The 21,069-nt window shown below is 36.5% G+C and overlaps 4 protein-coding genes across 6 annotated transcripts; 2 read left to right on the top strand and 2 right to left on the bottom strand.

The window, feature by feature from the left end:
* Positions 1-2,517: 2,517 nt before the first annotated feature.
* LOC104233471 (uncharacterized) lies at positions 2,518-12,651 on the top strand. Of its 2 annotated transcripts, none has more exons than XM_070171322.1 (15): positions 2,518-3,041; positions 6,938-7,334; positions 7,432-7,609; positions 7,749-7,888; positions 7,970-9,104; positions 9,206-9,306; positions 9,424-9,568; positions 10,025-10,093; positions 10,179-10,224; positions 10,313-10,680; positions 10,941-11,020; positions 11,103-11,238; positions 11,652-11,856; positions 11,975-12,051; positions 12,178-12,651. In XM_070171322.1, exons 1-15 carry the CDS (start codon positions 2,933-2,935, stop codon positions 12,310-12,312), a joined length of 3,321 nt encoding a protein of 1,106 aa, XP_070027423.1. In that variant the 5' UTR covers positions 2,518-2,932; the 3' UTR covers positions 12,313-12,651. The 2 variants fall into 2 exon arrangements, with proteins under 2 accessions (XP_070027423.1, XP_009785167.1); XM_009786865.2 differs by having other exon boundaries at positions 2,519-3,041; positions 11,969-12,051.
* Positions 12,652-13,481: 830 nt separating this feature from the next.
* Positions 13,482-14,781, bottom strand: LOC104233470 (large ribosomal subunit protein eL37x-like). Its single transcript, XM_009786864.2, has 4 exons — positions 14,625-14,781; positions 14,392-14,527; positions 14,176-14,277; positions 13,482-13,804 (listed from the first exon to the last, which is right to left on the bottom strand). The coding sequence occupies exons 1-4, from the start codon at positions 14,625-14,627 to the stop codon at positions 13,758-13,760; spliced, it is 288 nt and encodes a 95-aa protein (XP_009785166.1). The 5' UTR covers positions 14,628-14,781; the 3' UTR covers positions 13,482-13,757.
* Positions 14,782-16,329: 1,548 nt separating this feature from the next.
* LOC104233468 (uncharacterized) lies at positions 16,330-17,658 on the top strand. Of its 2 annotated transcripts, none has more exons than XM_009786862.2 (2): positions 16,330-16,653; positions 16,752-17,658. In XM_009786862.2, the coding sequence occupies exon 2, from the start codon at positions 16,782-16,784 to the stop codon at positions 17,451-17,453; it is 672 nt and encodes a 223-aa protein (XP_009785164.1). In that variant the 5' UTR covers positions 16,330-16,653; positions 16,752-16,781; the 3' UTR covers positions 17,454-17,658. The 2 variants fall into 2 exon arrangements, with proteins under 2 accessions (XP_009785164.1, XP_009785163.1); XM_009786861.2 differs by having other exon boundaries at positions 16,332-16,653; positions 16,769-17,658.
* Positions 16,398-21,045, bottom strand: LOC104233469 (putative Peroxidase 48). The gene is made up of 4 exons (XM_009786863.2): positions 20,563-21,045; positions 18,824-19,012; positions 18,558-18,723; positions 16,398-18,451 (listed from the first exon to the last, which is right to left on the bottom strand). The coding sequence occupies exons 1-4, from the start codon at positions 20,941-20,943 to the stop codon at positions 17,940-17,942; spliced, it is 1,248 nt and encodes a 415-aa protein (XP_009785165.1). The 5' UTR covers positions 20,944-21,045; the 3' UTR covers positions 16,398-17,939.
* Positions 21,046-21,069: the final 24 nt, after the last annotated feature.

Raw genomic sequence — 21,069 nt, 5'->3', positions numbered from 1 at the left:
TTTTATCTTATTAGTAATACAAACAGACCTCTATAAAACAACATTCTTATATAATAGGCATTCACGATAAAAGTCGAGTTATTCTCGGAACCGAATATTATATTATGTTATAATATATGTCCTCTATAACAATACTTCACTATAACAACCAAAAAATTTCGGAATAAACGAGACTGTTATGGAGATGTTTGACTGTATTTTAAAGAATGCTCCCCTTCCCCCGCTCCAACAAACACACAGACACATATTTTTAAGAGAGTGTTTTAGAAGTGCTTTTGAAGTTTTAAATGACTTTAATGATCTTAAATAATCTTGCTGTATTTTTTTGAAGGATGTCTTTCGCAGAGTTTGAAATAGAAATTAATTGGAGTAACTTCCTCTAAAGGAAAAATTAATCAGCAATCTCATTAACTAAACTTATCTCCTTTTCATCTAAAGTACTAATAACGAGTTCAAGAAGAGAAATATTTGTATCTTCGACCAAACCATGAATAATTAGTAAAAAGAAGCATAATTTCGCGCACTATCCACATAAAATTAGGTTCATTACTACCAATAGTGATTGCTTCAGCATATATGTTTTAGGTATATGTACAAATAAAGATGTCCTTTCCATTTCAAGTACTACTTGTGCAAATTAGCTTGATCACTACAAATAGCATAAAAAGCAATAATTCAAACATATTTTTGTGATGTATATGTGTTCATACAAGATTTGGAAAGATTTAAATTATCATCCTGACAAAAGGTACAAGTAGCAGCTATCGAAAATAGAATAAGAAAAATCACTTCAAATAATTTGGTCATGTCCGCGTAAAATCATTGTGGGTAAATGTGTTAGTTTGTTAGAACAGAATAAGATAGATCTACAATTATTGAAAGACATACAATCTCATATTTGATTGTTTTTTCCATGTTAGTATGTTCATATTAGGTTGTATGAGTATTTTTATCTTGCCAAGGATTTACATGTTAGTAGAAAATTTGATAGCTATATCTATATTTTTAATTTTATTTTATATAATATTGATTTAAAATAAATTTAAATTGAGCGACATAATTAATGAAATTTTATATAATTCATCTCGAATTCTCAATTTACGAGCCGTTTAGTTGTTGCTCCTATACTCAGGCCCGCAAAAATTAGAGTGAGAAGGTCCAAAACGTAGAATTAGTCCAATTCCAGAAAATTTGGCACTAAAAAGGTAGGAATGTATTAGATGCAGGGGAGGACACAAGCGCGGAGTTAGGATGCAAAGTTTTAAAGAGGGATTGCAAAGTTAGAACAAATATTTATTCACACTCGAGGTTTATGCAAAATCATTAATTTGATCTTAATAATAAAAAATTATAGTAAGAATATTGTTTAACCAAAAATCTGAGTCCTTGGTCAAAGCTAAAAAAGAAATTCGGGTTACTGATAATCAGGAGACAAAAAATAAAATACTTTTGAGAACAATGGTAGAAGGTAAATAGATAAGTATTTCAATGAATTCTCAATAGTATTCTGTGTCCTTACAAATGATGATACTTCTTCCTTTTATAGATCATTCTAGGTAAAGGAATAAAGCTTCAGCTTTAATGATATAATCATGAGCAATAAATGACATTAAATAAGCCGTTATACAATCATTCCTATTAAATACCAACTTTATAACGTATCAAACGTTTAATAATGAATTTGGACTCCTTTCTGTCATCTGATCCTTGCTTTCAATGCCTTCTAATCCGTTGGCTGTAAATAATTTAAATTGGTACGAGACTCGTATCTATACGTCGTCTCGTGCCTATTTAAATTCTTCTTCCCGTGGCTGTCTTCACCGTGCCTCTTAGTCAATTGCTGTTCTTTGACCATTTAACTAATCCACGTGTCATGCCACATCATTTTTAATATAAATTCAGTTTTTTTCCAATACAAATATAGATCTCTAAACATATATTTTACATTATAGAATTCAATAAGGGCAAGTTACAATTTGCAGGCTGATCAAAAGTAATTACATCAGCTAGCTAATATTCAAAAAATATATACTGATTATGTATAAAATATGTATATTTTTTTGTATATTCTACATTAATATATAATATATATAAATATTATCAATTATTACTTTAAGAGCGAGTATACTGTATAGTGTTTCTTAATTTCCATCGAGTGCGAGTATATTTTTATTGGAGCTTGGTGGTTTTTCTAGGTTAGTTATTAATCCTAAAATAAGTGTTTTTTTTTTTTGTTGAGAAATAAGCATTTTGATCTTTGCCAAACAGGCTATTTCAGGAATTTGGCAGCAAAAAATTAGATATGGATTACATGCAGAGGGGGACAGGTAAGCAATGATGCGAAGTTGTAAAGAGAGGGAAATCATATATTGTGGTCCCACTAGAGGAGTTACCCCTGGGATTTCCTAACAAATCAGCAAATTAATTGCGCAACGGAAATTCAAGGTACAAAATGACGAAAATAGACACATGACACGTTTTATTCCTCCTTTCAACAAAAAATTAGTCGAATCAATCAACCGGACTCCGTTACAGTCCCCCCCCACTCCTCACTCCCCACGCGGCGTTCCCTCCTCTTCTTCAAGCCGTCAACCCAAAACTCTACACTTTTACCAGTACTGTTCCTCTGTTGAACATTTCACCTGTTAGAGCGAGAAAGTTCTCTCTAGAGAGAGAGAGAGAGCGCGCACCACGCTCTCACCAAAAACCGATCAGTCTTCGCTTTGATTTCAATCATTTCTTCTTTTTCTATCACATTGACGATTTTGTTTAGTTGATACCTGAGATTTACGGTGTGATCTTATGCGAATGTGAATGTCCGCTGATTTGTTGCTGTTGATTGATGAGAATTGAGAAATTCAGGACTTTAATTTGCTCGAGTTGTGTTTCTGGTGAATTAGCGTGAAGCATTTGATTTGGTGGAGGTCACGACATGAGCACCCAACGGCAGGCGGTGACGGTTCGGGACCTCATCGAAGAAGCTAAAAAGCGGATTGTAATCTTGCTCCTATGTGTCATTGGACTGTCCTATATGATGTCTCGTGAGTGTCCACTTTTTTTTTTCTTTGTTCAATTTTCTCTGATGATGAATTTAATTTCGCTCCTACTTGTTTGGATTAGCTCTAAATTAAAGGTTTGTGATGTGCTTTTTGCTGCACGGAATGTATTTTTATTGAGACGTTGATTGAATTTAATAGCTAACAACCATCCCTAGTTCACGAATTTAGCATTTTATATATATATATGGTTCAGGAATAAATCCAAGAGGAGCACAAGGCTTCCCCGTGGTTTATCACATTGACTTGTTGTGACCAATGGTAGAGGTAGGAATTTCATCAAGGGGATTCAAAAAGCTACTCTCTATCTTTATAAGGTAGGGGTAACGTATGTGTACACACTAACCTCCCCAGACCCCACTTATGGGATTACACTGTTTTTTTTATTGTTCACCTATATCTACAGTTCTCACGCCTCGAAGGAGATTCAGTTGAATCCCGGTCGATAAACATGGCTCTGCCACTGGTTGTGACATTGGTGAATGTTTGCCGGGATGCTAATAGACGTCGAGCATGTTACTGCTTAATCCCTGTATGTTGAACCATGCCTCATGTGTTGCTCACAAGTTCTTTCCTTTGCATTCAACCAATTCCTCTGATTCAAACCACCAAAGGTGCTGCAGGACTTTGAATTCGCTTCTGCCTGTCAAGGGTGGTAGACTGGTGGTGGTGGTGGGGTTCATATTAGATTCTCAATCTGAGTTCCTTAAGTAGTATCTCTCTACTTTTAAAGAAGCATGTTACGCGTGTGCATAGTTGAAGTCATCTGCCGCTATGAGGTTTCTCAACATACTAGATTCCCAAAATATTTTTTTTTCCATTTGACAGTGTTTAGGAATTTGGTTGTTTGCTAGGTGACTCATTGGAAAATCACTAAATGTATGTAAGTATGTACAAGTTGAACGTGAGTGGGATTTGCTGCCTGCATATCATAGATATTTATTCATCTTTCCATATCTGTTAATACTAGGAAAACGCCAAAATAAATGCAAGAGGTTCCATGTGTTTAACGGAAGAAAGTTAGGGTTCTTCTTTCCATAGAAGTGTTGTTCTGCCAGAGGATTAAAGTACTTGAGCAGAAGGTTAGGTCCCATATGTAATTCCCTTATAAATTAGTTATAATGTCGGAGCTTGAATAGTTATGCGTTTATGATGCAAGGAGGTATCATAGTATCTACATGAATGGCAGCAAGTTTTGACTTCATTTCTCTGCTTCTCTCCCTCTTGTGCTGTGTATCTCTACTGATAATATTTGAGGTCATTTGGGGAATATGTGGATTCATTGAACAAAACATTCACTTAGAATATAGGTTGTTCGTATAGAGCAAATTTGCTTCTCTCTCTCTCATACGTGTTTCTTTCTTGTCTTGTGCTAGAATCACACCGGTGCCGTGGTTATCATTATATCTTCTTTGTCCAGTTCATTATATCTTCTTTGTCCAGTATTCCTACCATGAAATTTATTTCCTCTTTGGTGAGAAAGCAGAGATTGAGGGGGAAAAGGATTCAGTAGGACAGGGGAGTACTTTTGTCGAGACTATGTCAAATGATTATGAATAACATGAACCATATTTCCTTTAAATCTTGGAGATGCTAGATATTGACTTGTCACTTGATAAAGTAGCGAAATAATTGAAGACAGAACAAAGATAATAGGTAACCAGTTTGGTTTTGTCAGTACTTTCTACCTGTATGGCTAGTAACTTTGAGTTCTTAAGTCCATTTAGAAAATTTAGACAGAACACAATTAGATTGCCAAATGTTAGTCTGCAAACCCTTGGAATAACTTAAAGTAATGTTGTCCAGTCATTACTTATCAAAAAAAAGAAAAATAGAGATGAAGCAAAGTTGTCCAGTCAGGATTTGACTTGAGAATTCAGAGTGAAGTGGATAATTATTTTAGAGAATTGCAAAAAAGATTTAGCAAGGAAGACTAACTATGCAAGTTCTGATCGCATTTGAAAGTGTGTTGTAAGCTTCTGTTGCAAACTTTAAAAGCTCATTCAGTTACTGAAACCGCTCTCAAACAAACGCGCAAGAAGCTTTAAACTACAGGAGACCTGTGCAAGAATTTATAAACTTAATGTTGGACTGTTGTTTCCTCTCCTTGTATAACCAAGATTAATTAGTTTGAGGGAAAATGAACTCTCCTTGCATTTTTCACATTATTCAATATGCCACTTTATGATGAAGCTCTCCAGAAGAGATCATCCATCAGCATAAGAGGCTGGAGATAGAGGGGGTGAAAGTTCACGAAGTCGGACCACAATGAAAATAGCTTCCGCAGCTAGACAAAAATCCACATAGGCAAACAAAAGAAGTGGAGACAATTACACTATCAGGAACAAATTCCTAATGACTGGAAGTTAATTGCATGAGTGACTTTATTCGTCCTATGATGCATACATACTTTTTGTTCTTCTTTTTCCTTATAGTTTGCATGGTTGGTTACCAGTTCAAGACCCGGAAGGTTTATCCTATGGATTTGAAATCTTACTATTTAGTTACAAACGGAACCAGTAGAGAAGTCAGACGTTTGCTGAGACTACATAAAAAATTATCTTTGTTGCGTTTTGAGAAACAATTCTTAAAGAGATCCAAGTTGAGAATTATGTGCATGGAGCTAAAAGAGATGAAAAGAAAGTGCAATTTTCTTCATCGATTTGTGAGTTACAATAAATACTTGATTAAGATTGTGAACATCTCTTTCTACGCCATGTGACTTACATATGTGTCACCGATATGGATTTCCTTGTCCTCATGAAATGTGTGCCCCATTTGGAAGCAATCTATTTCAATGGAAATTTAATCAAAGGCTATTATGGGAGGTTTATAAATGGAATGATCCTTTTAAATGCAACCAGAGAAACTATAATCTTTTACTTTTGCCCAAGCATTTCAGTTGACATGTTAGAGGGGATAGGAGGACCTTGGCGATGATCTTCTACTTCTTTGGTGCTGTTGAATGGTTATTAATACAACTTCCATAAGTATATGCTTGAGTTTCACATAAGGTTTTAGCAGTCGATAAAGTTGTAATAAAGATCTTGAGATATCAAGGTTTGAATCCATAACTACTAAAAAGTTACAAAATTGATTTCGCTTTGTTTGGAGTCCCATGGTCTTGGACAATACTCTCCTCATCAGCTAGCTTTGGGTTTGAGTAAGGTCCAAGATCCATTTTTTCACATCATCTGCCCAAGTCTTGCTGGACAACGTTACCAGACCTATAGTGGTGAGAATACCAATACCTAGTAGAATAATTGAAATGCATGCAAGTTGTCCAAGCACCAGTATTTTAAATAGCATGAGCTTGTAATATTGCTAGACCTGATTCTAGTCGGGCTAATGCAAGAACTGTATATAAACGTCCAAGATTCCCTACGAAATATAAAGGTTCATATTATGCATAGCAAAGCCCCATTATTAAATTTAGCAATTCTTATTAGTTATGTCATTGCTTGCTTTCTTAGAAGCTTCCAGCTTTATCTAAGAGTTAAGTCTTACAGCCTTCCTTTTGCATGGCTATCATGACAAAGCTTATTTTATTTTTATTTTTAGAAAGCACAAATTTTTTTGGTTTTGCACAAATCTTTGTTAATGAGTCCCTGATCAAAAGAGAACATCTTATTAATGAGTCTTGCATGTATCTCGATGGAGATTCTCTGTTCAGAATTTATTCTTAAAAGAGTTCTCAGCTTGACCGGGAGCCTGGGTTTTGTAGTTTCTGTTGAGTGTCATTTTCTCATTAATTACATGTTAACTTTATTGTCTGAAACATTTCCGCTTACGACTTACTATATATCTTGGCCGATGTCTATATGCCATTTTCTGTTTCCTTTCTCACCTTTGACATTTTTCAATGTACTTTCCACTTGCAGTAACAAGCTCTTCAGTTTTTGTCAACTTGCCTGCTGCTGCTCTCCTAATTGTTATCCTTCGCTATCTATCTCTGGACTTTGATGCACGAATAAAAGCTGTTACATACAAAAGCAAGTCATCCTCATCAAATGGTAGTATTCAGAAGAAACAATTAGAGGGTCCAAAAGCAGTTAATGAGACTTCTGATTGGAGGAAGAAAGTAGATTCACCTATTGTGGAAGATGCAATAGACCATTTCACTAGACATATAGTCTCTGAGTGGGTGACAGATCTCTGGTACTCCCGGATAACTTCCGATAGACAGGGTCCAGAGGAACTTGTGCAGATCATTAATGACGTCCTAGGGGAAATTTCATATCGGATGAGATCTATTAATCTTATAGATCTTTTAACAAGGTTTCAAAATTGTACTTACAAGATGCTGCTGACATATTTCCTCTTTAGCTTATGTTATTCTATTCCTTCAAGGAAGTCATTCATTTGGATCATGCAGGGATGTTGTCAATCTGATATGCACTCATTTGGAACTGTTCCGTACAAGCAAAATTAGGATTGAGAAAAAACATTCAAGATCATTGACTATAGAAGAGCGAGATCTGGAACTGAAACTGGTGCTGGCTGCAGATGACAAGTTACATCCGGCTTTGTTTTCTCCAGAAGCTGAACACAAGGTAATCTGATTCTTCGTTCTTATAAGGTAATAGTATCATTCTTTTTCCTTTTAAAAACCAATAATCAATTGTTCCATTGGAGAACTATTAATTTAGGATGATTTTATTTCATTTGCACCATTTTCTTCTCTATCTGCAGGTTCTCCAACATCTCATGGATGGTCTCATTTCATTCACGTTTAAGACCGAGGACTTGCAATGCTCTTTATTCCGCTACATTGTGAGGGAGCTTCTTGCTTGTGTTGTGATACGGCCAGTACTGAATTTAGCTAACCCTAGGTAACTATTCCTTGGGTCTTGCTTCCTGTAGCCATATGACTCTTGTTTCTGTTCTTTATTTTATCACCCAAATTTTCTCAGGTTCATTAATGAGAGGATTGAATCTCTAGTTATTTCATCAAAAAAGGCTGATAAAGGACCTACGGCAGCAGAAACAGAACACCAATCAAGTCCGAGTGCATCTGCCAAGGTATCCGCAGATCATTTTTCTCGGGTGTTGGATCCTTCTGCGAAAGGTGTTGAACTTGTTCAGTTAAAAAGGGATCAAACTAACCATACCAAAGATAATCATGCGATGGACACCGGGAATGGAACAGATTTGTCAAAGGATCCTTTGCTCTCGATTGATACACGGTCTACTCGTTCTTGGAGTTCTTTGCCATCACAAACCAATGCAGATGATGGGGGAGGTATCCAGAGACACCGCTCTGGAGGAGAGTGGGGTGAAATGCTAGATTTGGTGTCCCGTCGAAAGACTGAAACCCTGGCCCCAGAAAACTTAGACAACATGTGGACCAAAGGAAGAAACTATAAAAGGAAAGAAGAGGCCAATCTAGCATCAGATTCACTCCAACAGAGTTCCTTTGTAGGGGCACCTAAATCACAGAAAGAGGTTGAGAGAGAAAACAAGGTTAATGTGAGCCTATTTTTGAAGGCTAATACTCAACCTTTTCAATATCAAGAGGAAGATGAGCAAAACTTGGATGAGGTCGAGTCAGAGAGCACTAGTTCTTACACTACTGAAGATGAGGAACCTAGCAGTGTGACAGGTCTTCACTCTCCTGGTATTTTAGTGTGGGATGCAAAAAATAGGAGGAACATCAATCACATTCATCATCCACTTGAAAGTAATGCTGGTCATAAGACAAGAAAGGGAAAATCTAGCAAAGGGCATGTTCGCTCTAAGCACTTAAATAAAGTACCATCTGCGAGGAAAAAATCTAGAGTGAATAGCCAAACAGAGCATGTATGGCAAGAGATACAAAGATCCAGCTTCTTACTAGGGGATGGAAATGATATATTAAACTCTAAAGATAACGAGAAACCAGAAGGTCCGAGTGATGACTCTGATACAGAAATATCTGGTAGAATTTCAAATGGCACGAATGCATCATCATCATCTTTGTCAACCAGCATTCTCGAAAACCACAAAATGGGTGCTAATTCTGTGAAAGGTTCTATAATTGCTGATTCCTTTTTGAAGTTAACATGCGAGGTACAGCTGTGATTGCCATCCTTTTTTACATATAATTTCACTTTATGAATTACTTTCACAGAGTTGGACATCCACATATGTTATCCTTTCTTCTGTTGCAGGTCTTGAGTGCCAATATCGTAAAATGTGGCTCAAAAACTTTTGCTGTTTATTCCTTATCTGTTACAGACGTAAACAATCATAGTTGGTCTATCAAAAGAAGGTCTCTTGATATAACTTTCTGCTTTTATCATTATTGTGAATGTCAAACACCTCTTTATCCAGAATATATCTCAACAGTATCCAGTGTCTTAATTGTTCTGTTTGCTGCTTGTGACAGGTTTCGTCATTTTGAGGAGCTCCACAGACGTCTTAAGGAGTATCATGACTACAATCTTCATTTGCCACCCAAGCATTTCCTCTCCACAGGTCTGGATGTTCCAGTCATTCGAGAACGATGCAAATTTCTTAACACATATCTGAAGGTGGTGCTCTAACAGATAACATCTAGAAGTGTTTTTCAACTAGTACTTTGTGATCTATACCTGAGTAGTTTCATGTTATAAGAATTTGCTTTGATGTCACAAAAATGTGCTTAAGTTCTTACCTTATACTGTTTTCCTTCTCATTATCGTTTATTTTATCTTCTTTAAAAAAAAATCACAGCAGTTTATCTTAGTCTTAATCCTATAATTGTTATTGACTCCGTGATTTGCTGCGAAATTTCTTCTCGCTTTCTGAAGTTGATGAAGTATAACTAGTTCTGGTGATATATGGATTTCATGGGCAGCTTCGAAAAGAAAACATTTCATGAAACTGGATTTTTATATATTCCTCTAAACTATCTTGTTCACTTTTTCTCTGCAGTTCAATTTATTTATTTATATTTTTTCTGTGTCACCTTTAATTTTTATTTGACTCTTTTTCTTGTTTTGTTGCAGAAACTGCTGCAGCTCCCAACTGTCTCCAACTCCATTGAGGTTTGGGATTTCCTCAGTATTGATTCACAGGTTGAAAAATTGCTGATTTTCTATTTTTTGAGCTTAGATGCATCTTTTGAACAAAGAGCGTTGATCTTGTACATTGTTTTTGCAGACATACAGCTTTTCAAACTCCTTGTCCATAATCGAAACATTACCAGGTGAGTAACTTACTAGACATGGCTAAGGGGCAGAAGGTTGGGTTTCGATTTTTATGTTAATCGTAAATGATTCTTGTTACTCTTTCAGTTGACCTGGATGATAGCGTATGCCGCGTAAGTAAAGAACCTCTGCCCAGGATTGGCCAAAGAACTGATATCATATCCTCCACGGGAGAGCATTATGCTGAAAGAAAGGAGCGAATCATGATGCATCAACCTGTGGTGGATAAATCAAGATTTGGGAAAAAATATGTCGCACTGTCCCCTCCAAAAAGACCCATCAAAGAAACTTTTGAGGATTCAAGTAGTGACTCCGACAATGTGGTACAAACAAATAAAGTTTCTATCCCAACCATGGAAACAACGCTAAAATCAGTTGAAACTAATCCACGTGTCTCACATGCATCATCTGAATCCTTTATTGATGCTCCTGCTGATTCCTCCCTCCCCGTAGAGGTAGCTGCTACCAATTTTTTTTTTTTTTTTTTTTTTTTTTTTTAAGGCTAATAGGTTCTTTTGCCGTTGGACACTTGGGAAGAAATAGATTTGCAATGATCAGATTGAGTTAGTGAGGTTGAAAGATATGCAAGTTACCTTTTTTTTCTTATGATGCTTTCATTTGGTTTCCTCTTAACAAATTACATGTAGCTTTACCCTTTCAATGAACTAAGATGGTTATGAACCTTATTTATTTTATTTTATTGGTTTCACTGTAGTGGGTGCCTCCGAATGTAAGTGCACCTGTTCTAGACCTGGTTGACGTCATTTTTCAGCTCCAAGATGGTGGGTGGATCAGGTATCATTATTGTCCAACTGTTTTGCTCTTGGACCTGATTGATTACTCATTTCTGTTATAAACTTCTTTGGGTGCCTTCCAGGAGAAAGGCATTCTGGGTGGCAAAACAAGTTTTGCAACTGGGAATGGGTGATGCATTTGATGACTGGCTAATTGAGAAAATCCAGCGTCTACGCAGGGGTTCAGTAGTTGCTGCAGGCATAAGACGTGTTGAGCAGGCAAGTGTCGCAATTTAGTTGTTTTTTCTTATCACGGTGATGACAACAATTCAATTTGCATTCCTAGTTGTGATTTAATCTGTTAATACGTCCTAAATTATAGTACTGTTTTCCAAGATTTGCTAGTTCAAACAGTGCTCTGTCCTCTTTTTTCTTTTTTTTTTTGGTTCTTATGTATGTTTTCCTTTTTGGGGAGTGGGAATTCGGTAAAAACTACCCTCATTAGCTTGCTTTAAGAGAAAAAGTTATAGTAGTAAGTATTGCTGTGTCTTATATATGTGCATTTAGATGATTGTATGTTTTTTCTTAAAAGGCTGAAATGTAGCTTCAGATGACTGATGGTACCCAAGATTCCGTGATTAACATTTTATTGATATCGGATCAAGTGTTCTCATTCTTTGTGCTCCATGTAGATTCTATGGCCTGACGGAATATTCATAACAAAGCATCCAAGGCGACAACGCCCTACCCCATCTACCAGTCCATCTCTTAATTCTCCTCACAACCAACCCCCCACTCCATCATCATCATCAACGGTAGAGGATATCCAGAAACAGGATGAGATGCAGCAGAAGGAAGCAGAACAACGTGCAAACCTTGTATATGAGCTAATGATTGGTAGGGCACCCGAGAAACATGTGCCACTGGCTATTGACCATTTCAACATTCATGAAAATCCATAATACTTTTTCCTAAATTGACATAATTTACTCTGATAACTTTTTACAAGAAAAAGCACCTGCTGCTGTTGTGGGACTTGTTGGTCACAAGGAATATGAACAATGTGCAAAGGATCTTTATTACTTCATCCAGGTAATATAGTCAGGGTCTTTAGAATCTGCTTTAAATATGAAAATATTTCATATCTTCATCTTGTATTGGTTTGTTCTAGACACCTTTCCTTAAGTATTACTGACTGAGGCGCTGTTCCTTTTACAGTCATCTGTTTGTCTAAAGCAGTTAGTCCTTGATCTTGTTGAGTTGATACTGTTGTCCGCTTTTCCGGAGCTGGATTGCGTGTTCAGCACATTGCATAAGGAGAAGTCGAAGTTTGGAGAGCTCAAAATAGATTAGTGCGTCCGTTTTTCAGACAATTTGTCCATCTTTTAAAGGAAATTATATCAACTTCCGTTTTAGTATTTTCTTTACTTTTGGCCCTCCTGAGAAAATCGATTTTTGCTTACATATCTTGTGGCGCTCACTTGAGTTGTAAACGGTGCGGAAAATTTTGTTTTCAGGATAATTTTTCTTAGACAACAAAACTGTTCAAAGCTAGAAACAACTTCCCGGAGAACTTGTAAATTAGTTTTTTTTTTTTTTTGGAATACTTTTTTTGGGAAGTCTGACCAACATTGGAGATACCCTTGTAAATGTTTGAGATGGGTATAAATATACAAGATTCATATCAGTAAAGTTGTATGAATTCTTCAGCAACATGGTATTTTTCTGATTGTATGTTCTACCTGACAATCAGTATCCAAGTTCACTGCGAAATTCCTCCTAAAGAAGATCAGTTGTTTCAAATATGCAGTATTTGAACGACTGGCCATTAATTCATAATATGCTCATTCCTATTCTCCAAGGTTATCAATCAGAGCAGAAGCACGGTAACCAGCAATTTAACACCACTGTGAGTGGATAAACGACTGTCTTAAATGACAAAGCTCCTACTAGTAAATCGGCAAGCAAGCCCCAAATAAAACTTTCATAAAACCTATAGAAGGCCACATACCAATTCATTGATTTGCCAGAATACAAAAGCATTATGTTGGATACGGTGAAATCTACACCAGTTAGCACAACAATTACAGAATACTTGTTACCTTCGACTAGCATAAATGCAGCCGAACACCAGTAACTTTGTCAATTAAGCAATCAAACAATCACCTACTAATTTTTTTTCTCCGATGTGATTTGAATTCTACCCGCATGACTTCACCAACTTCATTAGTAATCACTTCATTGACCACTATCTGAGGTCAACAAGAAAGCATTTTATCACCTTAGTAGACCATTAAATTCAAGGCTTTGCCAACTTTTACTTTCATTAGAAACGGCATCTACATACTACATGAAAATGCACATCGCATATGCATCCGCCAAACCAAAGGATGGATAATCCATCATAAAACTGTCCTAATAGCAAACCCAGCTCAGTTAGACTACATGCACAAGCCAGAAAGATTATCATCGCATTTGGTTTAAAAGCAACAAGAAATAAAAGATACGAATACAGTAAAATATTGGAAAATTAAGAGCTCAAAAGACCTCAATACTCAAATTCAAGGAACATAAGCAAATGGACAGAATGTTCAGAGCAACCAAAAGTAGAAAACAGCCTACACAAATCCATTAGTTCTCAAAATGCCAATTTCAACAACAAATTTCCAAAATTTAAGCACTTGTAAATTTGAATGGGCAATAAGCTTCCCAAAATTTGCTTGCTCTCTAATACTTGAATACCAAAATGATGCTAACGTTATAAAAAGTACCCTCCTCAATAACCCTCTCAAAGGACCTCAAGTAGAAGCTGCTGCCGCCTTCTTCCTTGGTGCTGCTTCAGTCCCTGGACAAACATTGCATATTATAATTTATTAATACAGGCGATACAGAGTCCTTAACAGCACAAGCTATTAGATACTATATTTTACTTTCAACTAAACAAGTTGAGCGTAGATAGCATAATATTTCTAGCTCAATTAGCAAACTCTAACCTACAACAACAACAACAAACCCAATAAAGGATAGTGTGTACGCAGAAGGGAGATGTTTCCGATAGACCCTCGGCTTAGGAACAAGGGAACTCTAACCTAAAAGCCCTAAAACTAAAACTATATTACCAATAAAAAAAGCCCCAAAACTATAATTGATTCGTCGATCACGGAATAGGCAGAAACTCAGATCAGAAATAATGCCTAGCCATAAAACAACGCGTACCTTCTCTGAAACCGGTCTTGAATCTGCGAGGAACATTGCGGAGGTACCTCATGCGGCCAGTACCAGTTGTCTTTCTGCGGAGTGCCTTCTCGCTCCAGTTGTCTGCAACCATTCATTCACGACAATAGTAAATATATCAAAGCTTAATATCAGGATTTCATGGCGTTTTATGCAATACAAATGATGGGGAAATAGGCGAAGAGAAAGAGCAATTACATTTCCTTAAACGGGCAGCAGGATAAGCACAAGCAGAGCAACGACTCTTCTGGAGATGGAAACTGCGGCGACCGCACCTCACACATAGTGTGTGAGTCTTGTTCCTCCTCTTACCGAAACTACCTGTTCCCTTTCCCTATTATAATACAAAATCCACATTCAATTTCGCATCGTCACCCTTTGCACGCGTAATATGTAATAGAAGTGAAGAAAAGTAATGGCTTTTCACTTACCATTGCAGTGAAGTTGCAGAAACCCTAGCGTCCTCCTCCTGGTCGATTAAGAAAGATGAAGTGCGGCGATAATTGCAGTGTTTATACTTGGTGGTTGAGATAGGGCTTTAGGGTTCTTCAAGTGGGCCGAAAAGTCTTTGGGCTAATAACTAATCTTACGGAGCCCACTAGACAACTTCTATTATTAGCCCGAGAAACATAGAACCACGTTTGAAGAATTAATCTAAATAGTTGTCCACTTAATTTCTTAAACTAAAAATAGCGCGAATGTATAATATATTATAACTGTTTATAATTAATATATAATCTATATATACCGGTTAGAAAAACTAAACATTGAATTTGGCGGCTATTTATGATATCCATTTTTTCCAAAAAAATTTAGGATTAGTGACAATCACGTTTAACTGATGAGATATGTATTCATTAGCTTAAGTTAATTAAATATTTTTCATTTCAACTTTATCCTTGGTATTTTTATCATAATCATTATCATAAATTATATAGTGATTTTTTTACTTTTCCCCCACCCCTTTAGGGGCCGATTAATGCAGATTCTCGCTTGAAAGTCCTATTTGGCGTAAACGCGGCAAGCATTCATCTGCATAGCTCTTTTTTTCTTTTTCTTTTTCTTTTTCTTTTGCTTCTTCTTGTTGATCATATGTTAATTGCCTAAGTGGGCGTTCGGAGATAAGAATTGTAAAATTCCGAAAAAATAGAATAAAAAATTCAAGTGAAAATGGTATTTAAAAATTAAAATTGTATTTGGACATGAATATAATTTTGGATGGTTTTTTAATTTTTGCGAGTGATCTGGTGAAAATTTTAAAAAATAAGTTTTTAGACTTCTTCAAATTTTCAAAAAATTTCAAAATTCATCTTTGGCCAAACGGGCTCTAGCTCGTCTATAATGTGAGTTTTAGGTAGTTTTACTAGTATCTTTGCATTAATATCTCCTGCTGTTTATTGCCTTTTTGTTTCAACTGCACTATAGCGAACAATATTCATGCAGCACTGCCGTAGCTACATTGTTATTAGGGTGGTCCATCGAACACTTGTCATTGAAAAATTATATGATATGTATAGATCATATATACCACTTTATATGACCAAAAATTATATTTGAACGCTCGACACAGCTAAGAGAGGCAGCCAGTGGCTAGGCTTTGGTCTGATCTAAAACTGCGTATTGAGAGTTGACTGTTTGTTGTAAAGTAAGAGCAGATTATAGGAATTTATTATTGAAATCGATAATACTTGTGGTGGCATGTTGAAGTATTAACTGTGGGAAAGAGACTGAACCATTGAGATTGAGCATCATCTCTTCACCCATTTCAGTCATCTCTGCTGTTTGCCCCTTATCCTCTTCAACCAACAGTGTACCAATCTTTTAATGATTGGGGTCCAAAACAGCTCTTCCCTATAAAGAGTGCCAAATCTACTACATTAGAGGTTAATTAAGGCCTCCCTCATTATTACTTGAGGTCCCAGTGGTCGGAAACTTCACAAAAAATTTAGGTGTACAGTTTAGTTATGTATGAATTAATCACATCAAGCACATTCACCCAACTCACTGTTCAACCTTTTATTCATAATGAGTCTTTTCGGAGCAGACAGTCGAATAATGATCATTATTGAAATTTCATTCCTTAATTCCGCCATTTAATTATTCCTAAGAATGCAGCTCGAGCTTTTAATGAAACCGAACCTAACTTCTGTCCCTAGGAATTCAGCCTACGCTTAAATTCCTTCCCTCTTAAGGGTGGATAGAACAAGCAATTCTAATTCCAGAAAACCTTCTCATTCCACCTCCTTGATAATAAGCTTTCAGCTTTTCTCCTCAGTCTATTTCCTCCTTGCAAATTTTCTGTGCATAGGGTAGGGTCAGAATAATCAAGATATTAGAAACAGAAAAACATATCTGGATAAAAAACTAACTCATGGAAGTCAAACGAAAAAAGTGATGAATGTCCCTATTTGTTTCATAGCCATTTAGCCTTTTGTCTTCAGCTAACAAGGAACAAATCAGGTTTGTCTGTCCCCTATATTTTTCATTTATTTGTAAGTGTGACAAAATACAAATTACTTTATAGTTTAACTTCTTCAAAGAAGCCAAACAAGTTGCAGTATCTCTTGCTGCGCAGATAGAAAAATCAGATGGAAGAGTTGTACAATAAGATAGAGCCACAAATGCTGCTTAAGAAAACCATCCAGAAGACCAAGAATTTCCTCCACAAAACTCCCCGTAATCTCAAGTCCTTTCTCTTTGGAGGTTCCCACAAGCTACCTAAAGCTGCTCGTCACTTCAATCCTTTTTTCTCCGGTAGCAAACGAATCTCGAAGTGTAGCATTCCGGAGTTGGATGATTTATACCGGAACTACTATCAACAAAGGCATCAGCTCGATCACAATGACATTCTTGATAGAAAGAATGCTGGCAAAAGTACAAAGAAATCTCAAGGGATTACTGAAGGAGAACGTAGCGAAAGCCAGAGGAAAATTGCAGTGCGGTTTGGTATGAAAGACATTGAAAGAGAAAAGAGAAAGGAAGAGGAGAAGAAAGGGAGAGAGATCTTGACACGAAGCACAAGTAAAGGGAGTCTTAGGATGCTGCAGAAGATGGAGGAATTAGAAATGATGGATAGGGAAGACATGGATCACGAGCTAGATATAGAAGAAGTGCTCCACTACTACTCTCTGCTAAACAGCCCAGTTTACGTTGACATTGTTGACAGATTCTTCATGGACATGTACACCGAGTTCTCGTTTCAAAAACGATCAGGCAGTCTCAACAATTCAATGCGAAGACTTGGTCCTCTCAAGCTCTAAAACAAACAAGTATACCGTTGTGTGTGCCTATGAGATTGTGAGTGGTGATGCAATTTCCCATCTTTTACTTGTCTTTCCTGTTTGCCAATTGTTATTCACTTCATATCAATTAAAAGATCCAGGAATGTGTGTGTTTCTTTACTATTTTGTTGGTGTAATATGATATTCAGAGTATAATTCTGGTCAATGGATACTTTTACTGGAATGTGCTTTCTTAAGAGACAACCTGACCTACTGATTGACCATAATGAGAGCTCGAATATGCCATTAAGAAAAGTGACCGAGCTAATACTGACAGATTAGTGTCTTTTAAGCCTGTCAAATTCGTGCAAACAAAACCAGTACGCTTACAACTACCATGCACTATGATATCACAGAAATTTCAAGAAACGAGTAAGTGGAACTGAGATGAGGCAGCTCAATGATAGAGGGACCAAAAACCAAAACTGCAATAGGCTAAACAAGTGACCAAACCATTGATCTTTTTCAGGAAACTTTCCGGCAATCTTTGCGAACCTGTCCCATTGGTGCAGTGAGAACTCCCAAGTTGGAAAGCTTCATCATTACCAACCCGAAATCTTTGTGAAACAAAGACACATCTGAAGCATAAGCTTGGACCCAAGTTTTAGTTTCTTCCCCTGTAGTCAGCTGCTGATCCACATAGAGTATTCCCCTGCCTTGTAGAAGACTGCGGTAATATAGTGTACCAAAATTTGCTCCTGGTCCTTCATAGTCCATCTTCATTGCTGGCTCCTCAACCAGTGCAGATGCTAATTCATCCATAATAGATGATGGTGAAGGCGATGATGAAACTAGTTGGGATGGCGATTGTGCTTTTGATGCAGGAGACATCAAAGAGGCTTGATTTGTGTTGCATTTGGACCTCAAGAGACTAACAAACTCCGAGTTCATAGTAGGGTCGGAGCTATTAGTCCCGCTGAAGTTGTAGAGCCTGTTGATGAAGAACTTGCAGTGGATCACTCCAGTGCTGTGAGCACCTGTTGCAAATAACTCTAATCAAACACTACCTAAATAAACACCAGATTTCATCTGTGTGTAAGTACACCGAACTTAAGATTCCTACTAGTAGTAAAAAAACAATACCTAAGAGGCTTACTGCCTCCCTTTCATCGAAACCTTTGGAAGAGAATGACACAATCATCTTGGAAAGATCATCCTGAGGACTAGGAAGCTCAAAAGTTGCAACTTCTCCGAAGGAAGCCACACTGTCTCTCCTTCCTGTTTTCAGCGGGTAGAAAGGGCCACCAGTCTGAAATTAATGAAAGTTTCTTCATTTGTGAGTTGTGTGACACACACACACACACAAAAAAAAAATAATAATAATAATAACAGAGAGATAGAGGGCTTACCAAAATAACACTTTCTCTAGCAGCCAAAACAACAGTATCAGCGCAAGAAACAACTCCTGGACAAGCTTCTTCAAGCTCCGATTTAATGATATCTATTACGTCGAAGCCCTTCAATGATTCGTTGGGAGGAGATTCTTTCTCGCTATGAAATCCTTCAGCAGGGTCCAGTAAAACCGAGGCATCACACCCCTGTTATTTCGCATTGATTGATTAGAAAACAATGAGTCATCACAACCGAGTTTGACTTCACAAGCACAATAAGAATTTTTTCCCAAGATAACATGCTCCAAATTCATGCTTCGCCCTTAGACATTCACTATACTATTTGAGTTGGAAAGGAGAAAACAAATTGATTTCTCACGATAAAGAGCTCATTTGTAAGCTCAATCAGTAACAAATGAACATGCGAGAAGAAGAGCTCACGCTAGTTGCGCCAATTAGTAACTCACGTTAACCAAAAACCAAAAAATTGAGTCACATATACAACAACTAGGGGCGTTCATGGTTCGGTTTGGATCGATTTTTCCCTAAAAAGAAACCAAACCAAGTAAGTCGGTTTTTCAAATATTAGAACCAATCCAAGCCAATTAAGTCGGTTTTTCGGTTTTTTCTTAAATATAAGACATACACTACCAAACACATATTTCGTCGATCACATTTTCAACGTAACACTATTAAATCAATTGCCCTTTGAGAAATCTATTATTTACCAAGATATATTGATGATAATTGAATCAAATAGTGATGAATAATTTAAGGACTCAATTAAAAATATATTATTTTTAACATGAAATAGATTCTTACACTTAACAAAAGAAAACTACCAATCAAACTAGAATGTAAAGGTAAAGACATATACTAAAAGTGCAAACGATTAACATTTACTATAAAATTATTGAAACGTTGTATAAAAGTATACATATATATAGGTGTAATAATAAATTAAAATAACTACTCCTATATTCGGTTTGGTTCGGTTTTTTTTTATTAAAACCAAAACCAAACTAAATTTGATCGGTTTTTAAATTTCAAAACCAAAACTAAACCAAACCAAAAGTATCGATTTTTTTGGTCGGCTTGGTTTGGTTTTCGGTTTGGTTCGAATTTTCGGATTTTTATGAACACCCCTAGCAACGACAAAACAAAAAAAAAAAGAAAAAAAGAAAGAAGGATAGAAACCTGTCATAACGCCTCTGTTTTATCATTGATCGGAAAGCATTCCAAATCATGAGAATTACAAAAGCTCAATTTAATAAACTTCCTCGATAAAAATCAAACAATATTACGAGGACTGATTAAAAATACTTCAAACTCACGCTTCGCCATTGACTATTAACCCTAAGTTTAAGTTGAATTAAATTGCACAGCCAAAAATGAAAAAATGCAGTGATGTATTAAAATAAAAGCAGCAACAAGAGATTATAGAAGACAAGTAGTTTAGGAAATCGAAGGAAAATGACCTCAACAATCAAAATACTTCAAACTCCGTTAAGTTGAAACAGCGTAACCAGAAACGAAATAGTGCACTGATATATAAAAGCACAAGCAGAACAAGATACACTATTATACAAGTAGTTTAGGAAATCAAAGGAAAATGACCTCAACTATAAAAATACTTCAAACTCCTAACATTGAAATATCATAATTAATCAAAAACCAAAAAATGCACTGATGTATAAAGCACAAGCAGAACAAGATACTATTATACAAATAGTTTTAGGAAACTGAAGGAAAATGACCTCAACAAAGCAGTCGTGGAAAGCAAGTCTCAACAAAGCAGGAGCAATCTGTGGTCGCTTTTTGAAAAGATCTCGAACACTTGATCGGATGATTCGCTCAGCTTGAGGACAAGTTTGATGGTAGTAATCGTATTTCAGGGATTCCCGAGCCCCTGTTTGTTGCTGGAGCTTCCTCTCCACATGAGAAGTAGTAGCGAACATAGGAAGAGGCGGAAATGAGTCAACATCGAAGATATAGTGAGATTCATCATCAGATAAGGAGCAATATTTGTCGTCATGAGAAGAAAACTTGTTATTGGTATCAATGTCGTCTTGGTTCTGCAAAGAGATGAGAATACACAACAGAAACACTAGAAAACTCAATTTCCGCGTAAAATCCATGGCAAAATGAAACTTGCACAGGATTATTTGATAGCTTTGAGAAGAAGAAGGCGGTTTTGAGCAGGAATTGAATAATTGGTAATGGAAATATAGTTTGTTACTTGTCAGTGAAGCTGGCTAGCTGCG

This window comes from Nicotiana sylvestris, chromosome 3 (assembly GCF_000393655.2).
Source record: "Nicotiana sylvestris chromosome 3, ASM39365v2, whole genome shotgun sequence".
Taxonomy (NCBI): domain Eukaryota; kingdom Viridiplantae; phylum Streptophyta; class Magnoliopsida; order Solanales; family Solanaceae; genus Nicotiana; species Nicotiana sylvestris.
Note: the sequence above shows the minus strand (reverse complement) of the source record. Positions and strands in the feature narration are given on the sequence as shown.

Coding starts and splice junctions, on each gene's coding strand:
- LOC104233468 (XM_009786862.2), top strand. CDS start 16,782: ATGGAAGAGTTGTACAATAAGATAGAGCCACAAATGCTGCTTAAGAAA.
- LOC104233469 (XM_009786863.2), bottom strand. CDS start 20,943: ATGGATTTTACGCGGAAATTGAGTTTTCTAGTGTTTCTGTTGTGTATT. Junction 19,013..20,562: donor TCCACGACTGCTTTGTTGAG/GTCATTTTCCTT, acceptor GCGAAATAACAG/GGGTGTGATGCCTCGGTTTT. Junction 18,724..18,823: donor CTAGAGAAAGTGTTATTTTG/GTAAGCCCTCTA, acceptor CATTAATTTCAG/ACTGGTGGCCCTTTCTACCC.
- LOC104233471 (XM_009786865.2), top strand. CDS start 2,933: ATGAGCACCCAACGGCAGGCGGTGACGGTTCGGGACCTCATCGAAGAA. Junction 7,335..7,431: donor CTTATAGATCTTTTAACAAG/GTTTCAAAATTG, acceptor TGGATCATGCAG/GGATGTTGTCAATCTGATAT. Junction 10,094..10,178: donor TCCTCAGTATTGATTCACAG/GTTGAAAAATTG, acceptor TTGTTTTTGCAG/ACATACAGCTTTTCAAACTC.
- LOC104233470 (XM_009786864.2), bottom strand. Junction 14,278..14,391: donor TGCTGCCCGTTTAAGGAAAT/GTAATTGCTCTT, acceptor GAATGGTTGCAG/ACAACTGGAGCGAGAAGGCA. Junction 13,805..14,175: donor CAAGACCGGTTTCAGAGAAG/GTACGCGTTGTT, acceptor ATGTTTGTCCAG/GGACTGAAGCAGCACCAAGG.